The sequence below is a fragment of the Salvia hispanica genome, chromosome 1, assembly GCF_023119035.1.
Source record: "Salvia hispanica cultivar TCC Black 2014 chromosome 1, UniMelb_Shisp_WGS_1.0, whole genome shotgun sequence".
Taxonomy (NCBI): Eukaryota; Viridiplantae; Streptophyta; class Magnoliopsida; order Lamiales; family Lamiaceae; genus Salvia; species Salvia hispanica.
In genome coordinates, this window is record NC_062965.1 from 46,572,561 (window position 1) to 46,598,016 (window position 25,456).

The 25,456-nt window shown below is 37.1% G+C and overlaps 1 protein-coding gene, 1 long non-coding RNA gene and 2 pseudogenes across 2 annotated transcripts; 1 reads left to right on the forward strand and 3 right to left on the reverse strand.

The window, feature by feature from the left end:
* LOC125198645 overlaps window positions 1-25,456 on the forward strand; it is a 48,998-nt pseudogene that overhangs the window by 5,612 nt on the left and 17,930 nt on the right.
* LOC125222265 lies at window positions 5,703-6,815 on the reverse strand (annotated as a pseudogene).
* LOC125222284 ((-)-isopiperitenone reductase-like) lies at window positions 10,937-12,306 on the reverse strand. The gene is made up of 2 exons (XM_048124809.1): window positions 11,863-12,306; window positions 10,937-11,795 (listed from the first exon to the last, which is right to left on the reverse strand). The coding sequence occupies exons 1-2, from the start codon at window positions 12,127-12,129 to the stop codon at window positions 11,130-11,132; spliced, it is 933 nt and encodes a 310-aa protein (XP_047980766.1). The 5' UTR covers window positions 12,130-12,306; the 3' UTR covers window positions 10,937-11,129.
* LOC125222327 lies at window positions 24,645-24,899 on the reverse strand. The gene is made up of 2 exons (XR_007176532.1): window positions 24,763-24,899; window positions 24,645-24,687 (listed from the first exon to the last, which is right to left on the reverse strand). It is a non-coding gene; the product is annotated as an uncharacterized LOC125222327 (long non-coding RNA).

Below are 25,456 nucleotides of genomic sequence, written 5' to 3' on the forward strand. Positions count from 1 at the left end.
ATACCCATACCCGCAAAAATTTAAAACACACTACCTAATCCCACCCCGTTTTCCATTATCGTCGGGTAGTGGGTACCCGCTACCCGCCAGGTAGCGGGTCAGGTTGAGGGTTTCCCGATACCCGCTACCCGTTTCGACACCCCTAAGTATAAACTATATGCTTGGATCCAATACTAAAGCATCACTAATAATACTATGGTTATGTAGTATTTGCACATTTTTTAATATATATACTCTGTCTATTCCTTCATAGTTGAGTTATTTCTCCATTTCGGGAAGTTCAGTTGAGTCATTTCCATATTTTTTTTCTCTTTCTTACTTTATTTTCTCCACTTTATTCACTTTCTATTTTATTCTCTCTACCGTTTTCTATCTCTTACTATTTTTTTTATCTATTTGTTTAACACACTCAACATCCATTTCTGAAACTCCGTGCCGAAAAGTTTCGCCTCAACTATGAGGGAATGGAGGGAGTACTTAATACAACTAATATTTTGATTCTTGAATATAAGCATATGGTTATGTAGTATTTGCACATTTTTAAATCTATACATACATAAAAGGCGAGTTTTGGAAGAATTTGAATAATTATTTTTTGCAAGGGATGTAAATGAAATAAATAAAAACTATTAATATTTTTGACTAATTCTTAAAGCACTACAATGAGGTTACAAATCTTTATATAGTATAATGAGCATTTAACAAAATTTGTAACCTCTATTCTCTTAATTTTACTAGAATGTATGATGTTTTAATTTCATGATCTCTCATATCCTAATTTTGTGCCTATAAAAGGCATAGAGTTGTGGATGAATTACACACCAACAAAAGCATTCTCCATTTTTTCTCAAGATCTCAACATTTTATTGTATATTATATGAACATTGTATTGCTCAATTTTTGGAGCTCCATCAAGTTCATCGGTGCCTAGCGGGTTTGAGATGTTATATATGTTAGGAGGAAGTCGTTTAATCTTTGGGGATGATACGTCAATTCGAGAGCACTAACCGCAATGTAATTTGCCTTGTGGAAAGGGGATTTTTCTCAACTAGATTTATGATTCGGTTTGTTTTATAATTTTGATTGTAGTTTCATTTCATTTGTTTTTTTTTCTTTGATTACAACAGTTAGAGTACCGCGTTTATATGGTTCAACAATTTTTATCTTAATTTTTCTTACAATTCTTAGAGATGGAAGAATTGTAACATCCTTAACTTGAAACATGCATAAATATTAATCTTCATCTTTACACGATTTATTATTTTTGTATATTCATATTGTCACTGACGCTATAATTAAAGTAAGTAGTTTCACACAAGAAATAATATTTTACTATCACTTATGATGAATTAATAAGTGGTGCATAATTAATATATATATATATATATATATATATATAGAGCTATATATATATATATAGAGCTATATATATATATATATAGGGATGTGATCATATCATAACCCATATTTATGGTGATAACCTAATAACCCTCATTTTATGGATATTGTTGGTTTCTGAGTTGAATTTGGTTTGATGTTAGGTTTTTGGGTTGTATTCGTCCTCAGTTTGACGCTTATTGTCGATTTTGCTTTAAATGTTCTATTTTTGTGGTTCTGGTAAAGTATCTAAAGCGCTTACTTTTTGTTGTTGTTGTGTCACATATGGTTTTGCGATGTCGAAAAGAGGCCGCCCCTTCAAAAGCCAGCCCACGCAGACCAAATGTGAGAATGCTGCGACATTTTACGAAACCGATACTGTGTTTTTCCTTTGTTTGATGCATTGCTGTGCATTTTATGCTTATTTGTTTGCATTACAACTCTTTTACATTGCTGTGTAGTTGTTACTTGAAGTGGTTTCCATTAGTTTAACATTATTCAGTACATTTTCTGCATTATTTGTTTGGATTTCAACATTATTGTTCTACAGTGCTGCTTAGAGAGCTTTAAGAATCAGTAGGTTGCTTGTAGTCAAGTTTCATACATTATTTAACATTTTTGGTGCATTTTGTTTCTGTTTTTTTTGCATTCCAACTCTATTCCATCTCTGTTTTAATGTTGGTAGAAGTGTTCTACATTTTTGTTACATTATTCAGTTCATTTTCTGCATTATTTGGTTTGTTTTCAAAAGTATTGATGAAGGTGTTTAGTTGTAGTGCTTATTTGGTTGGAATTCTACATTGCTGCTTAACGAGCTTTAAGAATTAGTAGGGTGCTTGAGGAAAGATTCTTACATTATTTAACATTTTTGGTACATTTTGTTTCTTTTTTTGCATTACAACTATATTCCATCTATGTTTTAATGTTGCTAGAAGGGGTATACATTTTTGTTACATTTTTCGTTCATTTTCTGCATTATTTTTTTGGATTTCAAAAATTATTGAGAAGGTGTTTATCGTTTTTTTTTTTTAATTCTACGTTGGATTAGTGATTTTAAGAATTAGGAGGTTGTTGTGTCAAGTTGTTAAATTTTTTTTACATTACCCCTTTCCATTCCCCGCATTTTTTGGGTTAGATTTCATCATTACATATGTATGTTTTTAACCCATTTTTTGGTTAGATTTCATCATTTTTTGGGAGAAGGGAGAAAGTTTGGGACTTGGGACAAACCCGCCAAAGGAACAAGAGCCGGAAATGTTGGAATGAAGTTGCAAAACCGTAACTTTTCCACATAACTCAAGACTGGGCCAAACAAACACAAGCCACGAAAATTATATACCCCTAAATTCCCTTTCAAAAATGGGTCGAGAATTATAGATCGAGGGAAATAGATGTTTTTTAAAATTTTGGGTATGAAATAGATGTTTTTTTTTGATAACTCATGCGGAAGGGGAACATCATTTGGGGGTGGAGTGTTTTAGAATTTTGGTACTAAATTTTTGCACACAACTTATAATGGATGCAAATAACTTAATAATGTCAATTTATTGCTTAATAATTTAAAAAATATAGGGAATAATGTAGAACACAATATTAATATAATAATATTTTCAACAAGCTCGATAATCAATGCATGTAAGTAAACAAATAAGAAAAAAATTCCCTTTTTAATGCACTTTTCCCGGGGTACTAATATTGACATACCAAAGGCGTATAACACAATAATGTAATAATCTACATTTATAATGTATGAAACTATGTATGAAAGCACTTATTCACATAAAGGTAAATATTGTTTCTCCAAAATGCCCGCTTTCCCTAATAAATTTAAAAAATATTAAGTACTAAAAACAAATAATGTAAATATAGATAAAAATGCAAAAAACCAATTTATAATGAAATCATTTCCAATACCTTGTTTACAAAAATGTTTCAAACCAAATAAACGGGAAAAAAAAAACAAATAATGCTCTTATAATCAAAAAAATCAACATTTCCCTTTCCCCCACGCACCTTTTTCCCTTTCAAGCTCTTTGCTGGTTTTAGAGTCGGGTGGCACACCATCGCACGCCACACCGTCTAAGGGGCCTAGTAGATCCTTGGGTAGCCTTTTCTCTCTTGGAAATCATGACTAGCGGGGCGCCGGCCCTTCGTCTTTACCATCCAGGGGATAACGACTTCCGCTTTCCCCTTTGGGGGGGATGTTGTAGGGGTTCCAACACAACAATCACAAAAACTTAGAAAAACCAAAATCAGTTATTTTAACTTCCCCCAAACCACGTTTCAAATCTTTCAATTGTACAAAACCACTACACAATCACAAAAAAAAAATTCACAAATAAACATTATGAATTATAAAACGTGCATTATCTATCTAAAAATTTAAATTATCAAAACTAAATCTACATTATCCGATCTAAAAAGCAACACCCTAGCCGCCACGTGCAAACCCCCAAACAAAATAAAACTTAATTATGTATCGAATCGTATATTATCCATTAATGAATGTACATTAAGATTGAAATAAAACAACATTTGCCGCCATGTTTCTAAACCCTAGCCCAGAAAATAAAAGGGATTATTTATTTTAAAACTTTACATTTAAAAAATTAAACAAATTAATTTTATCAAAAAAAAGAATCCCCCCGGGCCCCAATCCCCAAAACCACCCATAAATAAACTCATGCTCCTTGTTAATGGTTATGGGAAATAGTACCAATTAACAAATACGAAAATCGAAAAGGGTTGCGTTAATCCCTACTTACTACATCCTAGCCCAACGATAATATTCAGAGAACAATAATCGAGAATGGGTTTAGGGATGAAGCAATTTACCTTCTTCCATTGTTGAAGCATGAGCTTCGTCCATTGTTGCAGAACACCCTTCGTCCATCCAAGCCCGGTACTCTCCCAAAAAAAATTCGTTAACGATAATTACAAAATGCAACTTTCACACGATTTTTTTAAATCAGAATTTTGTTCAATGGAGAATGATGAGAGATTAATCATGAAAGAGAAGAAAGAAATTGTAATGTGTTGAATAAAACCGCTAGAATATTTTGTGAAGGAGAGAATCATGGACTTACCATAACGACGTTAATGTAATTCCCTTAAACGCCCTTTTATATTTTTTTAATGAATAAAATTGATTAGATCAGGCCCTAATTTCGGCCCTTAGATCTTAATATTGGATGGTGGAGATTAAAAAGGAAAAAGCACAAAAGATGGGAAAAGTATATGAATACATCCCTATATATATATTATATATATCTATATATATATATATATATATATATATATATATATATAGGGTGCTGATCTATGAAAACTAGATTTAAATACAGAAACGCAGAACAAAGTCATACGTAGAACAATTTTTGGTCATAGTTAGTCTATTTTTGGCACAAAGCATGACCTAAAAATATCTTTTACATGACATTAAGCACAAATCTTATAATATGACCTAAAACTAGTGAGATAATTAAACCTATCAAATCGAGTTAATCAAATAATTAGTTGTTCAAACAAAATAAAATAGTCTGCTACCAAATTATGGTTTACTAATAATACTATTGTTAAAATTAGGATTTAGCACTTAATTGTTATGGGATACAACTGATTTTATATAGAGAATCTAATTATCTTAGGTGATCATGTTGAGTAAAATATAGTATATTATAGTATTAAGTATATTTTTACAAAAAGAAAATTTGCAGCATTGAGAATTGTAAAGTAGCATAAAAATAGTATAGGTGTTTCATGTTCCAATAAATCACGTTTAAAAGTGCAATAAATAAAGATAAATGTTCCAACTTTCAAAAGGGCTATCATTATTCATTAATATAATAGTGTTAATTCAACCAATTAATGTCATGTTTTTTGTGAAGTTTATCATTTGAACTTTTTTATGGTCATAATTTTGACGTTTGAATATTATGAGTTATCGATTTATTATTTTGTTAAAAGTGTGATTTACATTATTTTTAATAGAGAAATATGAAGGATTGTTTTAAACATAATTTTTAAAAGTGTCAACACTTGATATAATCTCTTTATCGTTGTCCAAATAATTGTGTTTGTCTTGATTCCATTTCAAATATGTTTAATTTTATGTCTAAAATGAATTGAGGATCATATATTTATTTAATTATTATTATATAATATATTTTTTTATTATTAAATATTATATAGTTATATTATTTCTTATTTTAATTAATCAATTAACGATTTAAAACTGTATGACTAAAAAATATTACATCGTGCATTGCACATGGGTTAACACTAGTATATATAATTAATACAACTAATATTTTGATTCTTGAATGTAAGCATGTAATAGTAGTTTTTATTATAGGGAGCTATATTATAATGGTGATGCCAAGTCTTCCACACAGACACTATCCATCAAGTAGCAACACTATACACATCCTTGTCATAAAAGAAGGCTCCCGACGGCCCTCCGCGAGGCAGCAGCGCCACCCTGACCACCTTCTGAGCAGCCTCCTCGGCGCTGATGGCGCGAGATGGCCCGATAAATCTGTTTTTGCAAAGCCAGGGCAGAGGCTGTTGATGATGAAATCAGTGTGCTTCTTAGCCAACACTTTAGTGTACGCATTCAATGCTGCTTTAGAGACTTGATACGCCACACCATCACTCAGCCACTTGTTCTCCTCCAATCTCCCTCTTTGAAATCAATGAGGAATTCTCGCACTCACCTCATCAATGCTCTCTTCTGTCAGCCCCGCCTCGTTGCTCAACACAGCTTTTGCGGCTCATTACGCAAGAGGTTAAGGTGGCCACCTATGGAGGAGACATTGACAATAGTTGGGGAAGCAGATAGTTGGAGGATAGGAATGAAGGCTTCTGTAACTCTCTTTACACCGTAGAAGTTTGTCTGCATGCACTCTTCTGCATCCTCGTATGTCTGGATCATAGTTCCACTTGCTTTCAGCTGCTGCGGCGACGTCTTAGCCTTTGAGTTAGCAAAGACTGCAGCAGCTTTGCTTCTACCTCCTCTTGAAGTTGAACACTTGAAACATTATCCAGTCTTGCTCCTAGTATGCCTGCATTGTTCACCTGCAAAAATATTTCTTTCAAAATGAATATGATTAGATATCTTGATACAATGAATTGATACCAGAATGTCAAGCCTCCCATATTTTGTGGTGAGGAATTGGGCAGCAGCAGCGATGCTTGCAGAATCGACAACATCGAGTTGATGAAAAACCACATAATCAGAGAGGCCAGAGTCCTTGAGGGATTGCACTGCTTCAATGCCTCTCTTCTCATCCCTTGAAGTTAAAATCACAGTAATTCCTTTGGAAGCTAACTGCTTACATATCTCCAAACCGATTCCTTTGTTCCCACCTGTGACTAATGCATACCTGACACCTGCATCCACCATTGATAGTGAGATTATTTAGTCGATGATATTTTGTTTTTTGCAATGTGGATCAACACATGTAGTTAAAGGAAATGGGTGAGGCATTGCATAGCTGACTACATTCAAGAGATTAGGCATAGCTCGCAAAAACTCATAAGTATAGTGGGAACCTATATTTTCTAGTGACCTATAGTAATTGACTAAACTAACATACACACACCCCGGAAAAGAAAATGGGGAATATTAATTTTGGCTTTCGAGGTCCATTAACTTCGATTAATATCGTTTGCAGCTAAGTTTTCACCTGTTTTGAACTTTTCTAGACAAAAATACTCTCAATGTCAAGAATGGCATTTCACCTGTTTTCATTAATTTTTTTTTTTGTGTTATCGAATAACATAAAATAGCAAAATAGATAAATTAAGAACACCATAACATTTAATTTAATTAAAAAAGTTACAAAGGAAGGATCACTAGAGAAGGAACCGCCAAGGAACATCGGAGTTTCGTCGGGATATGTTGGAAACCACCAGTAGTCACTTTTCGCTTTCTAGAAAGAGATGCAAATAAGATGAGAAGAGACTGGACTGAAGAAGTGATGAAATGAGGTGAAAAACAAAGTGTTTATAGAGTGGAAATACTATACAAAATCAAAATGACAATGCAGGAAAATCGGATTTAATGGTGTAAGTTCATAGAATTCCAATTCTTATTTATTGATGTAGTTGGTGAGTATTAAATATCACCATAAATACTAGGGTGATGAGCCCCAATAGAGACACAACAAAAATTACAAAATACAAGTGTTCTTCCAATACGTGCCTTTACTATAAATCTATAATGGTGATCCCAAGTCTTCGAACTTCAACAAAGCAACAAGTCATATAGTGAAGTTATTGCATGTGTTGAACTCGGAACCAAGTAACATTCGTGTCCAAAAAAAATCCCAAAAATCGAATGCTAACCAATCACACATGTTAGTACGTCTTTTTAATTGTATAACTTGTAGACATGTACTCCTGTTTCATTTTCTTTCCTGTATTTACATCACGATTTAGCATTTAATATACAATTTCTAAGTTGATAATCTATATATAAGAGCATCTCAACAATTTACCTAAATTCAAACCTATTTTAGTGTAAATGTCAATCAAATACGATTTTACTCCAACCATTTACACTAAATTCAAACTTTAAAACTTTTTAATTCAAACTTAAAAGAATATTCTTTATATTATGCCTTCTTTAAATTCAAACCTATTTTAGCGGTGATCCCAAGAATTCCATTAAGTAACAATACCATACACATCCTTGTCAATAAAGTGGCCCCTCGTCGGCCCTCCATGAGGCAGCAGTGCCACCTTCACCACCCTCTCACCGGCCTCCTCGCGCTGATGGCACCGAGATTGTTAGTAATATCCGTTCTCGCAAAGCCAGGGCAGAGACTGTTGATGACGAAATCAAGCGTGCTTCTTAGCCAACACTTTTGTGTACGCATTCAAAGCCGCTTTAGACACTTTATACGCTGCACCATGACTCGCCACTTGCTCTCCTCAATCTCCTCTCTTTGAAGTCTTTGAGGAATTCTCGCACCACGCCATCCACGGCCTCTTCGGTCAGGCCTGCCTCGTTGCTCAGCACAACTTTTGCACACTCGTTCCTCAAGAGACGAAGGTGGCCTAAGATGGAGGAGACATTGACGATAGTCGGTGAATCAGATAGTTGGAGGAGAGGAATAAGGGCTTCATGGAGAGGTAAAATCTTATAACTACCATATTTATCTTCTTTTCATGAAAAACCCTTCTCCAAGGGAAAAGGTATTTGAGAAGGTATTACACTTTATATTTTTTAATACATTTTGTACTATTATTTTATTTTTAAAAAATAATTTACCTTATTATATAACTTTTCCTTTTGGAATGTGTTACTTTTTAGACGAGTATATTTCACTTTTTAAGAAGGTAAATAAGTAATATATCTTTTCTATATACCTTGTCCCCTTGGAGATGTTCTGACTATGAGCATTGAGCCCATAGTCTAATGAACATTTTATATACATTCCGTGCCACTCTAAATGATTAAATAAATGAAAGTTTAGTTATTAAGTATAATTAAGGTTGTTATTATGTCACCACAATTGAAGTGAAGTAGTGATAAAAAGGAGTTGGGCTTGTATCCATTAGGTATAGGGATCGAATCCCTTTGGGATAAATGTTTTAAAAAACCTAACAATTGAAAAAATGGTAAGTGGTTTTATATGGTGAACCGGACCGGAATGGACACCGGTTCGCGGCCAAACCGGTCCGACCGGCCGGTCCAGTTTTTAAAACACTGTGTGTAAGGGAACAATGACCACATACAGTTCCGAAAAAAAATAGGGAACACTTTCTTTGGACTGCGAACTTTGTCAATGTATCAATTTATATCCGTAGCATTTGAACATATCCTCTAAGGTCAATTAACTTCAATGCAACACTGTTTTTCACTGTGTCTTTTTTTGGACGAAAATACCATTAAACGGTTTGATTCAAATCCATGATGGGCATTTCACCACCATTTTCATTTTTTAAATTTATTTTGTGTTATCATGTAAAATAAAATAACAAAATAACATATTAAAGCCAATACCAAAACATACTAAATTCAATAAAAAAAAAGTTACTCCAAGGAAGGACCACCGAAGAACGAATCGTCGGGGAACATCGGAGTTCCATTGGGATTTGTTGGAAACCACTGGGATTTATTTTTTTCCATTCTGGAAAGAATAAATGAGGTGAGAAGAGACTAAAGTGAAGGATTGATGAAATGAGGTGAAAAATAAGGTATTTATAGATTGAAAATAGCATAAAAAGAAAATCAAAAGAGTGAACTACAAAAATAGGAGTTTGTCACGTTCCCAACGTCGAGGCAGGGGGAGGTGGTGCGGATGAGGTATGACAGGCTGAGGAGCGTGACGGGGAGGATACAGACGGTGGTGGGGGATGTGGAGACGCAGGGGGAGAGGCTGCATTCGGTGTTGAGGTGGAGGGATCCGAGGGCGACGAGCTTGTTTTTGGTGTTCTGCATCTGTGACATGTGGTTGTATGTGATAAGGCATCCAAGGTTTAGGAGCAAGCTGCCTTATGTTCCTAGTAACTTTTTTAGGAGGTTGACTGCCAGGATTGACTCTGTGCTGTGAGAATTTGAGATTCAGTTTGTTAGTGTTGTGTTTTTTCCATTTTTGTTGTATAGGGATAAGGAGAATTTTAAGTTGTTGCTTGCCACTTTAAATTCGTTTTTCGATGAATCACCTTTAGATCATGTATGTTGTGCTCATCAATCTACAAGGGGCAATATATATCCACAAATAAATAGTAGAGAAGTTGTTGCTCAAACTACCCATCTTTCAGTAAAAACGTTAAACGTTGATAGATAATCTGAGCAATATTCACTACAAAAAAAATGCAAAATAGTGACGGAATTCAATAGCTCAACAATTAGTGACAGAATTAGTGACTGAAACTTGTCTGTCACTAATTAGTGACAGAGTACTTCGTCACTAATGCGAAACAGTCGCTTATGAATTATGTCAAAAAAACTTTAGAGACGGAAATTCCGTCACTAAAATATTTTACTGACAAGTTTATTATTGACGGTTCTGCCAAAATTTTGATCTGCCACTAATCTATTATGTGAAGGAATTTCATTGTTTAGTGACGGATAATTGGGGATTTTTTTGTAGTGATTAGACAATAGGGTGGGAGTTGAATCATTGATTATAGGTGATAATTCACCACGCTACCACTTGGTCAACTCACATACACATATTTAGTTTTTAATATCGAGTAAGCTTTACATATTTCGTTTGTTGTTGTTGATCATGTCTTTCGCCTTGTTGGGCTCTTGCTGATGCAGTTCCAGCTAGAGTTGTCAATTGGCTTGGGCTGACTCACCCCAACGCGGCTCAAATCCAATATGTTTGGCTTAAGCCCGACCCCTAAGATGGGATGGGCCTAGCCTGTTCTAATCAGAATTTATGAAATAAAACTTAGTCCAACACAATCCGCTCTAGTGGTGGCCTATGTTGGGTTAGGCCCTAAACTGTATGGCTTGAGGTGGGCTTGGGGGCGGGTAGCCTGTTTGAAAATTCTATGTTCAGTAGACGATGCTGAAATCGTCAATTGTGTGACAATGACATGATATTTGCATTGAATTTGCGAAATGAACTAAGGATTTAAAGATATTGATACACCATGAATTATGATGTAATTTGACCATCTGACATAGTTTAAAGGGTAAAATAGCTATTTTATTGTTTTTCTGACTTTATTTTTAATTTTTATAATTTTATTTATGATAATTTTATTCTTCCACACACAGACACTATCCATCAAGTAGCAACACCATACGCATCCTTGTCATAAAAGAAGGCCCCCGACGGCCCTCCGCGAGGCAGCAGTGCCACCCTGACCACCTTCTGAGCAGCCTCCTCAGCGCTGATGGCGCCGAGATTGCCATTCATATCCGTTCTTGCAAAGCCAGGGCAGAGGCTGTTGATGATGAAATCAGTGTGCCTCTTAGCCAACACTTTTGTGTATGCATTCAAAGCTGCCTTAGAGACTTGATAGGCCGTAGCATGATTCAGCCACTTGTTCTTCTCCAGTCTCCCCTCTTTGAAATCAATGAGGAATTCTTGCACCACCCCATCCACGCTCTCCTCTGTCAGGCCCGCTTCGTTGCTCAATACAGCTTTTGCACGCTCGTTCCGCAAGTGGGTAAGGTGGCCTCCCATGGAGGAGACATTGACAATAGTTGGTGAATCAGATAGTTGGAGGAGAGGAATGAAGGCTTCTGTCACTCTCTTTACACCGTAGTAGTTTGTGTGAATGCACTTTTCTCCAGCCTCATATGTCTGGATCGTAGTTCCTTTCGTTTTCAGCTGCAGCGGCGGCGTCTCAACCTCTGAGTTAGCAACGACAGCAACAACAGTTGCTTCTACCACCTCTTGAGGAATTGAAACATCTCCCTCCAGTCCTAATACGCCTGCATTGTTCACCTGCACAAAAATTGCTTTCAAAATGAATATGATTAGATATATTAATATTGATACAATGAATTGATACCAGAATGTCAAGCCTCCCATATTTTGTGGTGAAGAATTGGACTGCAGCAGCGATGCTTGCAGCATCGACGACATTGAGTTGAAGAAAATCCACATGATGAGAGAGGCCAGAGTGGTTGAGGATTTGCAGTGCTTCAAGGCCTCTCTTCTCATCTCTTGAAGTTAAAATCACCTTAATTCCTTTGGAAGCTAACTGCTTACAGATCTCCAAACCGATTCCTTTGTTCCCACCGGTGACTAATGCATACCTGACACCTGCATCCGCCATTGATACTGAGATTATTTAGTGATCGATGAAATATTTCTTTTGCTACGTGGATCCGATGAGATTTCATCAACATATGTAGCAAAAGGAAATTGGCGAGGAATTTGCATAGGTGGCCATAACATTCAAGAGATTAGGCAAGACAATGCATAGCTCACAAAAACACATTAGTATAGTGGGAACCTATATCGTCTAGTGACCTATAATAAAAGAGTAAACTATATCTGTGTTATTGTGTTATCAAATAAAATGAAATAGCAAAATAACATAGGGGATATAGACATTTAATATCATGGAATTTTTAAAAAGTTGGATTTTTCCCATGAACTTTGAAATTGACAAATAATATCACGAATTTTACCGGGAGTTTATTATTCTCCAACAATGAAAAAATTCCAACTATATTAATAGATTGAATAGCAATTTTAGAGGGTGTACTTCAAGAAAAACTATATTCAAAGATTGAAAAACTTTAAGCTCTCGAAGTTGTTAAAAAAAATCCCTATCATGATATTATTTCCTGGAATTTTTTTCATTTGGTGGGAAATAACAAACTCAGGGTAAAGTTCGTGATATTATTTACCAATTTCAAAGTTAGTGGGAAAACTCAACTTTTTGAAAGTTCCGTGATATTAAGTGCCAAAATCCCATAACATAAATTAAAGGCAATACCAAAACATATTTAACTTAATAAAAAAAGTTACTCCCTTCATCCCATAAAAATATGGACATTTGGGATGAAAAGAAAATGTAAAATTGGTAAAGTACGGGAAAGATAGAAAGAAAAATTATTATATTAATATTAGTGTAGAATGGAGCTCATCATATTAGAGAGAAAGATGTTAAAAGAAATAGTACTATGAGAAAATTTTATGGTACATCCCGAAATGGAAAATGTCCTTATTTTTATAGGACGAAGGGAGCACAGAGGAAGGACCACCAGAGAAGGAACCGCCGAGGAACATCGCAGTTCCGTCGAGATATGTTGAAAACCACCCGAATTAATTTTTTGCTTTCTAAAGAAAGATAAATGAGATAAGAAGATTAGACTGGACTCTGGAGTGAAGAAGTGATGAAATGAGGTGAAAACAAAACTAAAATTACTGCGGCGGGAAAATCGGCATAACCCACCACATTAGCACCGAGGAAATCATGGAGCCACGAAGACCGTCAATCCCTAGGTTGGCCGCCACAACTTTTTTTCGGGCAGATGACTGCAGTAGCATTGATAAACCCACCAATCGGGTCGGGCCGAGTGGGTTTATAGACGCTACTACTATAAATCTATAATGGTGATGCCAAGTCTTCCACGCATATACGCAACGACTATCAATCAAGTATTGCATACACATCATAAAAGTATCAATCAAGTATTGCATACACATCATAAAAGTGGGCCCCCGATCGACTGTCATTCTACGGCATTCAAACTTCCACAAAGCATCAAGTTATATATTGAAGTTATTGCATGTGTTGAACTTGGAACCACAACGAAATAACATTAGTGTCCAAACAAAACTCCCAAAAAGTTGAATCGCGAACGAATCACAACGTACTGTGCTTAATATATACTTGTATACTTTACTCCTATTTGATTATTTCTATGCTGATAATCGATTATTATAATTAATTTAAAATTTTCAATCGACATGGAGGCTAACCAACTACTCTATCCTTAGTCATTAAATATATTATATTGTCCTTTTAAATGTCTATAATTAAATGTTCCTATTTACATTTTTATTATTTTTAATAAATTCTATATTTCACAAGTTTATTCTTTTTATTCACAATTTCTCCGTTTTCTTTTTTATCTTTTTCCTTCTAGAATTTTCTGTTTCAATTCCGTACCTATTTTCTCTTGCTCAATTCTAATTTTCTCTCAATAATGTTTCTGTCAATTGCAATTCACCGATAACTTGGAATCCCTAAGCTGAATTTCAGATTTATTCTCAAATTTTGGCTCTCCAATTTTTGGAACTCAGTAGCCTCAAATCTGAATTTGATACTTTATTTTTAACAAAAAAGTTCTCAGATTTCATAGCCTTTCTTATAATTTGATATTTTTGAAATTTTAGGGAAATAAAGGAATTACAAGCATAGAGATTTCTGTGTTGGAGGAAAAAGTTGTGGAATCTCAATTTCTCTGATTCATATCTCTTGTCTTCTGATTCATCGTAGAATTCGAGTTTGGAGAAAAAAGTTGTGGAATCTCAATTTATCTGTGTGGGGTTTTCATGGTTTTCATCTCGGCAAATTTGAGATTTTTGAACTAGGAGTGACAGATGTATTTTGAGTTTGGAGAAAAATACTTTGTGAAATCTCAATTTGGAGAAGAAAACGATGGATGGAATTGAGCAGATATATTTTGCATTATAAAGCCTTTGCAGATGAATTTTTTTAATTGATAGTGCTCGAGATTTGATTTGTCAAGAAAGAGGCGAAGCTTTAATAATAAAAAAAAAATGAAAAAAGGAAGTGTCGCTCACGCTGGCTCTCATTGCAAGCGATCCTCAAACTGAGGATATAATTACCTCATCCATAAAAATAACTTGGTGACATGAGTTTTAAGCATTGTTAATACAAAATGAAGTCAAACTCATTAAATAGAATATTTATATTTATATAAAATAGATAGTGATAAAATGCAAATTGTAAATATTATACATACTTTAAACTATGATTTGGACAGTAAAAAAATATCAATAGATGACAAAATAACAGCAACAAAAGATGTCAACACAATATCAACTGTTGACACTGTGTTGATATTTTTTGTTACTATTATTTTGTCATTTGTTGACATCTTCTAACAATTCGGATCATAGTTTGGAGTTTGTACAATATTTAGAGTTTGCATTTGATCACATCCCTCTATAAAATACATAAATACTAATTTTAGTTGATGCGCAAAATGAATAAAAATATAATTATGTTTATGAATTTAGATAATATATAAAAATAAGATGTAGTATTAATTAATTTTTCTATTTATATTTCTTAAAATTTGTGGAAAGGCAAAGTGATGGGAGTATTTAATATGCAATGAGAGAATAGTTACGTTCATTTTTTAGGATTTTTAAACCACTAATCAAATTGTCCGTTTGATTGTTTCACTGTCCGTTTTGATTGTTATTAATAACAAATTGTGAATTTTAGAAATCGATAAATGTGTTTTCTTTATTAGTTTCATTATTCTTGTGTTGTCCGTTTAAGGCCTCTGTGTGCTGTATGATTGGTGTCTGTTGGGAAGAGAAAGCTGGTAAATACAAATACCACGATTATGTAGTAATTATAACAGAAATTATATAGTAATTCTTGAGCATAATCATGCTACTTATTTTATAGGACAAGGTATATGCAACCATAACTATGTATAGTGGTGATTGCAAGAATTCCACACGCATGCAATGACTATCCATCAAGTAACAATACTATACACATCCTTGTCAATAAAATAGTCCCCCGTCATGATGCAAAATGGACGAAGAAACGTATGAGAATGATTTGAGGTGTACCAGGAGGTGTCCAGTCTGATTAGATTCCATCTGACTTCAAGTAATCAAGAGATCCTCGGCTCAAGTATTCCCCTCCTCGATCTGATCGAAGAGTCTTGATACTTTTCCCAAGTTGTTTCTCAACTTCTGTAGCGCCCCACTTTTTGAACCCTAATTTTTTTTAATGCTTTTAATGCCGTGGAGTCCGTGGATTAATTGGCGAGTAAAGTTTGGTTATTTTTGATTTAGGGTTTGAATGTGCGATGACGGAATTAATTTTGTATATATAAATAATTCCTTTCTATGAAAAATATTTATTGGACTAAATTCCGTGTGGGATTCAATAAATTAAATAAATAGAACAACTTAAATATTGTGAAGAATAAATTGGGGGCTACACAATTTAAATAAAATACCAGTGTTGAATCCCCAATCAATTTTAATTGAATTCCTATTCCTTGTCTTAATCACCAAGACTTCCCTTGGTTAAAAAAATTTAATAAATATTTTACAAAGATCTTCCTCCTCTCCCCTTACGCGTTTTTCCTCTTCTTCCAAATAATTCTACAAATATGAAATCAGTGATAGGCAATAATAAAATCCCCATATTATTGTGAAATAAATTACCCTTTTTACACCCCCTCCATACCGTTTCCTCCACACTTCAATCTGCTCCAAAATTAACCACCAATCATCCTTAATATTCTAATTGATTGGAAATCAATTACTTCTTATACTCCTGCAAGTCACACGGTTATATTACCCTCTACCCAAATCACTCTCAGCCGCCACATTCAACACACTCCACAATTGAAAATTTTCATCTACTCCCACTGTGAAGAGAAATTCGGCAGAGGAGGGAATAGCGAAGGAGACGTCAATTTCATTCCTGTTCTTCCCAACTTCAATCGTCAATTGCGGTAAATTTTGTCGCAACTACGTTCCACTTCGCGATTTTCAAATTGCTGATGCGAATTTAGCTCGTGATCGCCCAATTATGAAGAGCTAGCTCGCAACACCACGATCTCACAAATATCACAACGAATTCACAATATTGACGCGATTAAAGAGGAATTGTATTACGAAATTGGGAAGGATAATGAAGGTAAAAATAAGAAAGTAATAAACGCGATACAATGCTTCAGATCCGCGATCTAAAACACATGAACAATCACACAACACACACGAAATGAAAATGGCGCGATCTCTTTTTATACTCTGCTTCCCATGCATCCCACGCCTCACTTGCCAGCTCACCCGCCACCTCAATCATGCACATTCGGATGAAACACGTGCTCCTTATTGATCCCCACAGCTTATTCACGTGCCCACTCCACATAAGCGCCATCGCATCACTCATGTGGATCATACGTTGTATGCATGTCTCTCTTGATATAGACGCACATCTCATGCATGCAACAAATCTCCCCCCTTAAGGTTCCTTGTCCTCAAGGAACCATGGAAATCTTTCCTTAATAACATCGGCAAATTCCCACGAAGCATCTGCCGGTGACTGCCCAATGAATCAACCACTTCGTAGCAACTTCATTGTGTCTCTTAACCATTTTCCTCTCAAGGATAGCCTGCGGTGTAGCATCATTAATGTGAGATGGAGGAGGAATATCCACTATAGGTCCAGTAGGAGCTGCTGCCGGTTTCATCAAGGATACATGGAACACATCATGTATAGCAGCAAAGGATGGCTGATTAAGTTTGTAAGCCACCTTGCCTATCTTATCCACAACTTGATAAGGTCCAAAATATTTAGGCTCGAATTTCTGATGTTTCCCTCGGATGGATTTCTGTTTATACTCCTGCAGCTTTAACCAAACCCAGTCCCCAATGACATATTCCTTATCCATTCGCTTCTTATCAGCTTGTAGCTTCATCCTTGAAGCTGCCTTTTGTACATTCCTCTTAAGTACTTCAATCATACTCTTTCTGTCTCGTAGAGCTATATCCACAGCCTCTACACTAGAATCTCCAGGAAGGTAGGGTATATGCAGAGGAGGAGCAAATCCATAGAGTGCCTCGAATGGAGTCATTTTAATACTTGAATGATATGTAATGTTGTACCAATATTCAGCCAATCCTAGCCAATGTATCCATGAGTGTGGTTTTTCACCAACTGTGCATCTTAAGTAGCATTGTAGACACCTATTAACTACCTCAGATGGGCCATCTGTTTCAGGGTGGTAAGCAGTAGAGTATAGCAGATCAACACCCAATAAGGCAAAGAACTTCTTCCAAAAAGCTCCCACAAATATAGCCCCTCTATCACTGACAATCTTGATTGGCATCCCATGTAACTTGAAAACCGAATCCAAGAAAACCTCAGCCACTTTCTTAGCTGTAAAAGGGTGTGATAATGCCATGAAGTGGGCATATGAAGCTTCTTATCTCTGGGTGTGACAGTACAAGTGTGGTGTGTGTGCAGTGTTTGCGAAATTCAAATAAGCGATGCATGAAATTACCTTTATCGCATGCTTGCTCAACCTGTCCACCACTACCAATATAGTATCCTTGCCTTGTAGACTGGTAGTGCCTCAATGAAATCCATGGTGAGGTTAGTAAATATAGTTGTAGGTGTGGGAAGAGGCGTAATAACCCCGCAGTGAAGAATTTCCTGGCTTGTATCTCGCAAGTGACACACATCCGTACAAACTCCTCACATCCTTCACCATCTTAGGCCAATAGAGGAGGGCGAAATTCTCTTATAAGTAGCAAGTGTGCCGAGTGTCCACTCAATGCGAATCATGCAAAATAGACAAGATCTTAGCCTTCAAATGTATATCATTCCCCACCACCAGCCTTCCAAACCTCCCCAACTCTCCATTACTCCATCTGAAAGATGAATGTGTAGTAGCATCTTCGTCGTATGTCGAGGATCATGTTGAATCGAGAATCGGCTTCCCATGAAGCTTTAATTTGGGCAATAAACTCTAGAGGAATTATATAAGATGTAAGAGCATAAGTCATAATATCGGGAACTCGAGATAGGGCATCGCAGCAGAGTTTTCAACTCCTCTCTTGACTCGATTTCATTGTCAAAGTGTATCAATTTAGCCATCCATGCTTGTTGAGTAGGGGTGGTGAGCTCTGCTCTCGCATGTACTTTAGGCTCGGTGATCAGTAAAAATAATAAATTTCTTACATTGAAGATAATGATACCACTTCCGCACCGCCATCGAATAGCCAACAACTCCTTCTCATACACCGACGGGAGATTGATATCGGGAGATAAGGCTTTCTCGATATAAGCTATTGGGTGCTTTTCCGCATCAAAACGGCTCCAATTCCTATCCCGATGCATCGAGTCTCCACTATAAATTCTTTAGAAAAATCGGTAAGGCGAACTGGAGTCGAAATCATAGCTGATTTCAATTTTTCAAAAGCAAGTTGTGCTTCCTTAGTCCATTTAAACACCGACTCTTTAATCACCTCCACCAAGGGTTTAGCAATTGTTCCATAATGAGAGACAAACCTTCGTAGTAGCCTCAAGCCTAAAAACTTCGATATGTTTAATGGTCTTAGGTGAGTCGGTTATTTACCACCTCAATCTTCCCTTCATCGTGGCTACCCTCCTCGGAGATCACATGGCCTAAGTATTCAACCTTCCTACACCCAAAGGTGCACTTGGATCTTTTAGCCAACAAACTATTCTTCTTCATTAAGTCCATGACAGTGGATAAGTGCAGGCTCATGCTCTTCTCTACTACAACTATACACCAATATATCATCAAAGAAAACCAACACAAACTTTCTCGAGATGCTCCTAAAGACCGTATTCATAAGATTTTGAAATGTAGTAGGGGCATTGGTTAAACCAAATGGCATTACTAAAAATTCATAATGGCCGGCATGTGTTTTAAAAGCGTCTTATACACATCCTCAGGCCTCATGTGTACTACCAATATCCCGACCTTAGATCAATCTTTGAAAACCAAGAAGCTGAGCCCAATTCATCCGAAGCTCCTCAATGACGAGGAATGAGGTATTTATCCTTCACGGTGATAGCGTTTAAAGCTCGTAGTCACACACATCCTCAAGAGTGATCGAAGCTTGGGAATTTTTTCTTGTTTAAAGAGCTAGCGTGCGAAAGGAATAACAAGTTTCCTAGGTCAGCGAATCCACTAGATCAAAGGGCTAGGAACTCACGGAGACGTTGGAAGATCTCGATCGTTAGACACCGGAGATATCGCTTCAAAACCCTCAACCACGTATACTAAAATTAGCACGGGAAGTAGGGATCGATCCACGAGAGATGAATGCGTAATTAAACATGCTCAAGGATTCGGGACTATTTTTGGGTTGGCTGTTGCCATGCATTTTGGGTTGAGAAAATTAAACTAAACTTGGAGTTGAAACTCCTTACGCTACTTGACTAGATCTAGGCTGAGCAATCATGCATATAACTGGAAAAACGAGATAGTCACTAGATTTAAGAAACTATTTCCTAAATTACCTAGACTGGAAATGAGGACGGTGGGGACCTTTCTTTGAAAAGGTAAAGTATGGATGAAAAGCTGAAAAACAACTAACTAAAGTACCAACTAACGACGACATCATCTTCTCTAATCAATTTGCATAAAAATTTCGAGAAAGCAGAGATGGAACGTGAATCGGAAACGAAGCGTGATGAATTTAAAACATTTAAACGAAGAACAATTTAAAACTAAGCGGATCTGCGACTACTGACGAAGTAAAATGAAAAGAGACCAAAAGTTCGAAATCCATGCACAACTTGATTCTCACTTCGAGATCCAACCGGATGCTAAATCCACTCCGGATCCAAGCATCAACACAAACTCCGACCAAAAGTATACCCATAGGCCAGATTCGCCAAACAACCACCGATCAACAAGAACACGGATCCACAACCTCTTTCCCAAATCAAGCACAAAATTATCCAAAAGCAGAATAACATTCAACTTCGAAATTAAACCTCAAAAACACGGAATCAACGTAAATCAACACAAGATAAACACCAACATGACATAAACCAAATGCATAGATAACGGTAATAGCAAACAACCAAATCGACTTCCAAAATGTTGAAGTTCGACGGAATAAAAGTGCGAAAACTGAATGTAAACCGATTGTTTCTTCGCCCTCCGTGAGGACGGTGTTACGACTAATCTTTCGCCGAAGATGAACCCCTAGAAACCCTTAACTACCCCATAATTCCCCTTTTTCCCAAGTGTGTGTTTGAGTGTGTGGTGAGCAAAATCATGTCTCTGCGTGTGCTGCATGCTCCTTTATTTATAGGCGTAGAAGTGGGTCCGAGGTATGAGTAGTCTTTGTTGCCCTCGCTATTGACTTCCTTCGTCTAGCCATTTTTTCTCTTCAACTCTGCTCACTTTCCTTCATTTTCCTTCGCTAGTCCATTGCCTTCGCTCTTCACGGATCTAGCGTCTCCTTCACACACGGCTTAAAAGCTGCGTTAGACCCGGTAAAATAAAGTGTTTTTCACCACATAACCGATGCATGAAATTAGCCTTATCATGATCCTTCTTCTTTACCAACACCACTGGACTAGCAAAAGGGCTCTCACTATGCTTAATCACCCCGACTTCCAACATTTCTGCAATCATGGTCTCAATAGAATCCTTTTGTTGTGCTGCATACTTGTAAGGCCTAATATTAAGCGCCTCGGCACCATCTTTCAACACAATTTTGTGATCCTGGTCCTCGGGTGGCAATGTCTTGGGCTCGGAATACTTGAGCATTTCTCTCGAATGTCCTTAAAGCCAGGCCATAACTCCTCTACATGACCTCATAACAACAACCCCAATCAATTTCACAACTGACATTAATGGCTAATTTTCCTTTCATCCTCATCACTTTCTTGCTGATTGAGAACATGCAAGCAATGCAGCTGCTCGTTTGGGAGACCACAATTCCCCTTGCAACTTAACCTCTTTTCCCTCCACCTTATTTCTCCTAAGGTAGACAGCCATTCCCCTCCCAAAATAAGATCATATGTTTCTAGATTGATGATGTAGACTTCAGTTTGGAATGTAGAGCCCTGCATTTCCCATTCAAAACTGCTACACTTTTGCCCTTTAGCTACTTCCACTGCCCTTGAGTCTACCGTATCAGCTCACAATTAATCCTCTTAGCCATCTTAGAGCTCAAAAGGTTATGTGTCTGCCTGTGTCCACCGAATTTTCAGGGCCTTCTTTTGGCACAACCCTAATCCTCATAACTTGAGGTCCATCCTTTCCCCAAACGGTATGTAAGGACAATTGTAGATCCAGCTCCTCTTCTCCCCCATTCTCAACCTCTTCCTCAGCTTCCTCTGGTTCCACGGCTCCTCTCTGTAGTAGTTGTATTACAAAGGATTTCCTTATTGAGCATTTGTGATTAGGTGTGAATTTTCAGGACACCAGAAACACTCCTTCCTTGCCCTCTTCTCATCCCACTCTTTTGGTGTTAAATTTGCACTAGCCCGACTCCCCAGAATGAGTGTGATCCCTGTTATTTTCGCCCCAATTACCAAAGTTTCCCACCGGTTTGTTGGTGGCTGTCACAGCTAATGGTTTGCTGCTCGAGTAATAGCTGCTACCAGAGGATATCCACTCTGATTTCCCTTAGACTTCCCTCCTCCTAACGCCTTGACTGTGAGCTCCTGCGCTTAGCTAATGAGTAGGCCTCAACTAATCTCTTTGGTTTGAACATTCTCACTGCATCGCAACTCATCCACTAATCCAGATAAGAAAAAACTTAAGGCATGATCCTCCCTAATACCAGCTCTCGGGTATAGCTCATCAAAAACATCCATGTAAGCTTGCAATGTCCCTCTCGATTGAGATTTCAAAGATCTGACAACGGATCTTCGAATGCATTCGCTCCAAGCGAGCGGCTAGCCCATCGATGTAATTTCTCCAATCTGCAAACGCCACATCACCATGAAGACTCTCAAAGCCTTTATGCCACTGCATCGCCTTCCCTCCAAATGGATCGCAGCCACCCATACTCTTTCTTCCTCCGGCACCCTCGCCACCTGAAAAAAATACTCAGCTCGCATCACCCAGCCCTCAAATCCATCCCCATCGAATTTAGGAAACTCATATCGTGTGGATTGCCCCAATCACTCCCTTCCCGACTACCGCCACTACCTCCTTCCCCATTCTCCAACACCGCCTATTTTTTTGGTTTTGCAGATTAATTGCTGCAATTGCATCGGTAATTTGATCGAGCTTCCGTTCGAGCTTTTGTTGCCTTCTCCAACAACTCACTCACTCGTTTTTCCACCAGATCCATCACTTTCCTTTCCATCTCCATACTTCGCGTCACCGATCCCACGTCCCGAGAACGAAGGCTCGGATACCACTTGATCGAATTTAGCTTCGTGATCGCCCAATTATGAACGAGCTAGCTCCCCAACACCACGATCTCACAAATATCACAACGAATTCATAATATTGACGCGATTAAAAAGAGGAATTGTATTACGAAATTAGGAAGGATAATGAAGGTAACAACAAGAAAGCAATAAACGCGATACAATGCTTCAGATCCGCATCTAAAACACATGAACAATCACACAACACACACGAAATGAAAATGGCGCGATCTCTTTTTATACTCTGCTTTCCATGGATCCCACGCCTCACTTGCCAGCTCACCCGCCATCTCACTCATGCACATTCGGATGAAACACGTGCTCCTTATTGATCCCCACAGCTTATTCACGTGCCCACTCCACATAAGCGCCATCGCATCACTCATGTGGATCATACGTTGCATGCATGTCTCTTGATATAGACGCACATCTCATGCATGCAACAAATGCTGCTAATCAAAAACTTCCAAAACTACTTCTCCGTGACAGAATAATCGAAAACCAAGCTCGAGGGGGGAGGACATCGTTTGTTCATTTACTATCAACAAATTGAAGGTATACACTTTTCCCTCCCAAATCCGATTCCATACCTGTGCATCTCATGGAACTATCAACCGAAGCAATTCGATAATTCAAACAATCTAAATAAAGAACCGAACTTAATTCATGAAACCAAATTCATAACTTATATCGTCGGGGTTGTTCGGGGTGAGATCGAGGCTGCGGCGGCGCTGAGCGACAAATTGGAGCCAGCAGCGGCTGATTCAGGAGCAGCGGCGACTGGCGACACCGGTGCTGTGCGACAGCGGTTCTCAACGGAGATTGGCGACCGGTTTCTGGGATGGGAGTATTTTGCATCCTTTGTTTTATTTCTCTAATACAGTTGATAGTATTTGTTAAAGTAAGGTGGAGGAGTATACGTGTATGTGTTGGGAAAGGGAGTTTTGTGTATATTATTTTGTTTTTTTTCCAAATGGGTCATTGGGCTGCCTTGTTTTATTCTAGATGGGCTCCTTCAAACATGAATTGGTTTTGGACTACTTGAGTGTTTTTGAACTAGAATTACTAAATTTTCTGGGCAGTTTCATTTGTTTAATGATTTGGAGCTAACAAATCTATTGTGGGTCGACTTATCTTTTCGCAAAATTGTCGGGACGTGAGTGGCCGAATTGATCGAAATCCTTAAGCTTTTAATTGGGAAGAATTTGTAATTTACTCGATAAAAATAATCGAAGCCTTAGGATGCATGCATCTTATTTTGTTTGAATTCCTTGTGCTGATCTATGTGTTACTTTTTAAATTCTAAAGGTGATATATCGCAAGTGAATCTTGATGCAAGGGAAAGAATATAATTTCGGATTAAACATTCGAGGTGGGCTCTCTTTTAAATAAGGACAATGTCCTAACTATATTATCGATGGGAATGAAATGCAAATTGTTTATCATGCCATAATTTTTGTTTTAACGTGCCTATCGAAATGGCTTTGCCATTTATTGTTTAAATCGAATTCGGGTCCCTGTAGGCCGCAAACCCTACTTGGATTAGTGTACACCTATGGTAGACCGTGTGTCGCGTACGGGTTGGCAGTCTAGTGACTTGGTTTGTGGCCACATTCCAAGTCATGTATGAGCAGATATGGTAACGTCTATGGGAAAATGACCATGCGAGTCGATTTTGAACCATGGAATATTTTGGTGCCTCGGGCCTTTCAAAAGCTAAAACCCCGATGGTTACCTAACAATGGCATGATAAATATAAATATTAGATATATTGATACAATGAATTGATACCAGAATGTCAAGCCTCCCATATTTTGTAGTGAGGAATTGGACAGCAGCAGCGATGCTTGCAGCGTCGATGACATTGAGTTGAAGAAAATCCACATGATGAGAGAGGCCAGAGTCCTTGACGATTTGCAGTGCTTCAAGGCCTCTCTCTCATCCCTTGAAGTTAAAATCACCTTAATTCCTTTGGAAGCTAACTGCTTACATATCTCCAAACCGATTCCTTTATTCCCACCGGTGACTAATGCATACCTGACACCTGCATCCGCCATTGATAGTGAGATTATTTAGTGATCGATGAAATTTTTTTTTTGCTATGTGGACCCGATGAGATTTCATCAACATATGTAGAAAAAAGAAATTGGTGAGGAATTTGCATAGGTGACCATTCATTCAAGAAATTAGGCAAGACAATGCCCAGCTCACAAAAACACATAAGTATAGGGGGAAACCCTATATTGTCTGGTGACCCATAATAATGAAAACTATATCGTGTTATTGAACATTGAAAAAGTCCCTGAAAAAAAAAAAAAGCAAACTTTGTCAATATTAATTTTGTACGAAAATTTAAAAAATATTTTTTAGGTTCATTAATTTATGTAATATGTTTGTGCTACTTTTTCATTGTTTCAAATTTTTTTTGGGAAAAAACCATAAAGGGGTTTCCCCCTTTTTTTCTTTTTACTAAAAGTTTTTTTTT

What these genes read in the sequence shown, in the direction of transcription:
- LOC125222284 (XM_048124809.1), bottom strand. Translation starts at nt 12,129, where the DNA reads ATGGCGGATGCAGGTGTCAGGTATGCATTAGTCACCGGTGGGAACAAA. An exon ending in ATGGGAGGCTTGACATTCTG is followed by an intron (nt 11,796 to 11,862) that starts GTATCAATTCAT and finishes ATTTTTGTGCAG; the next exon opens with GTGAACAATGCAGGCGTATT.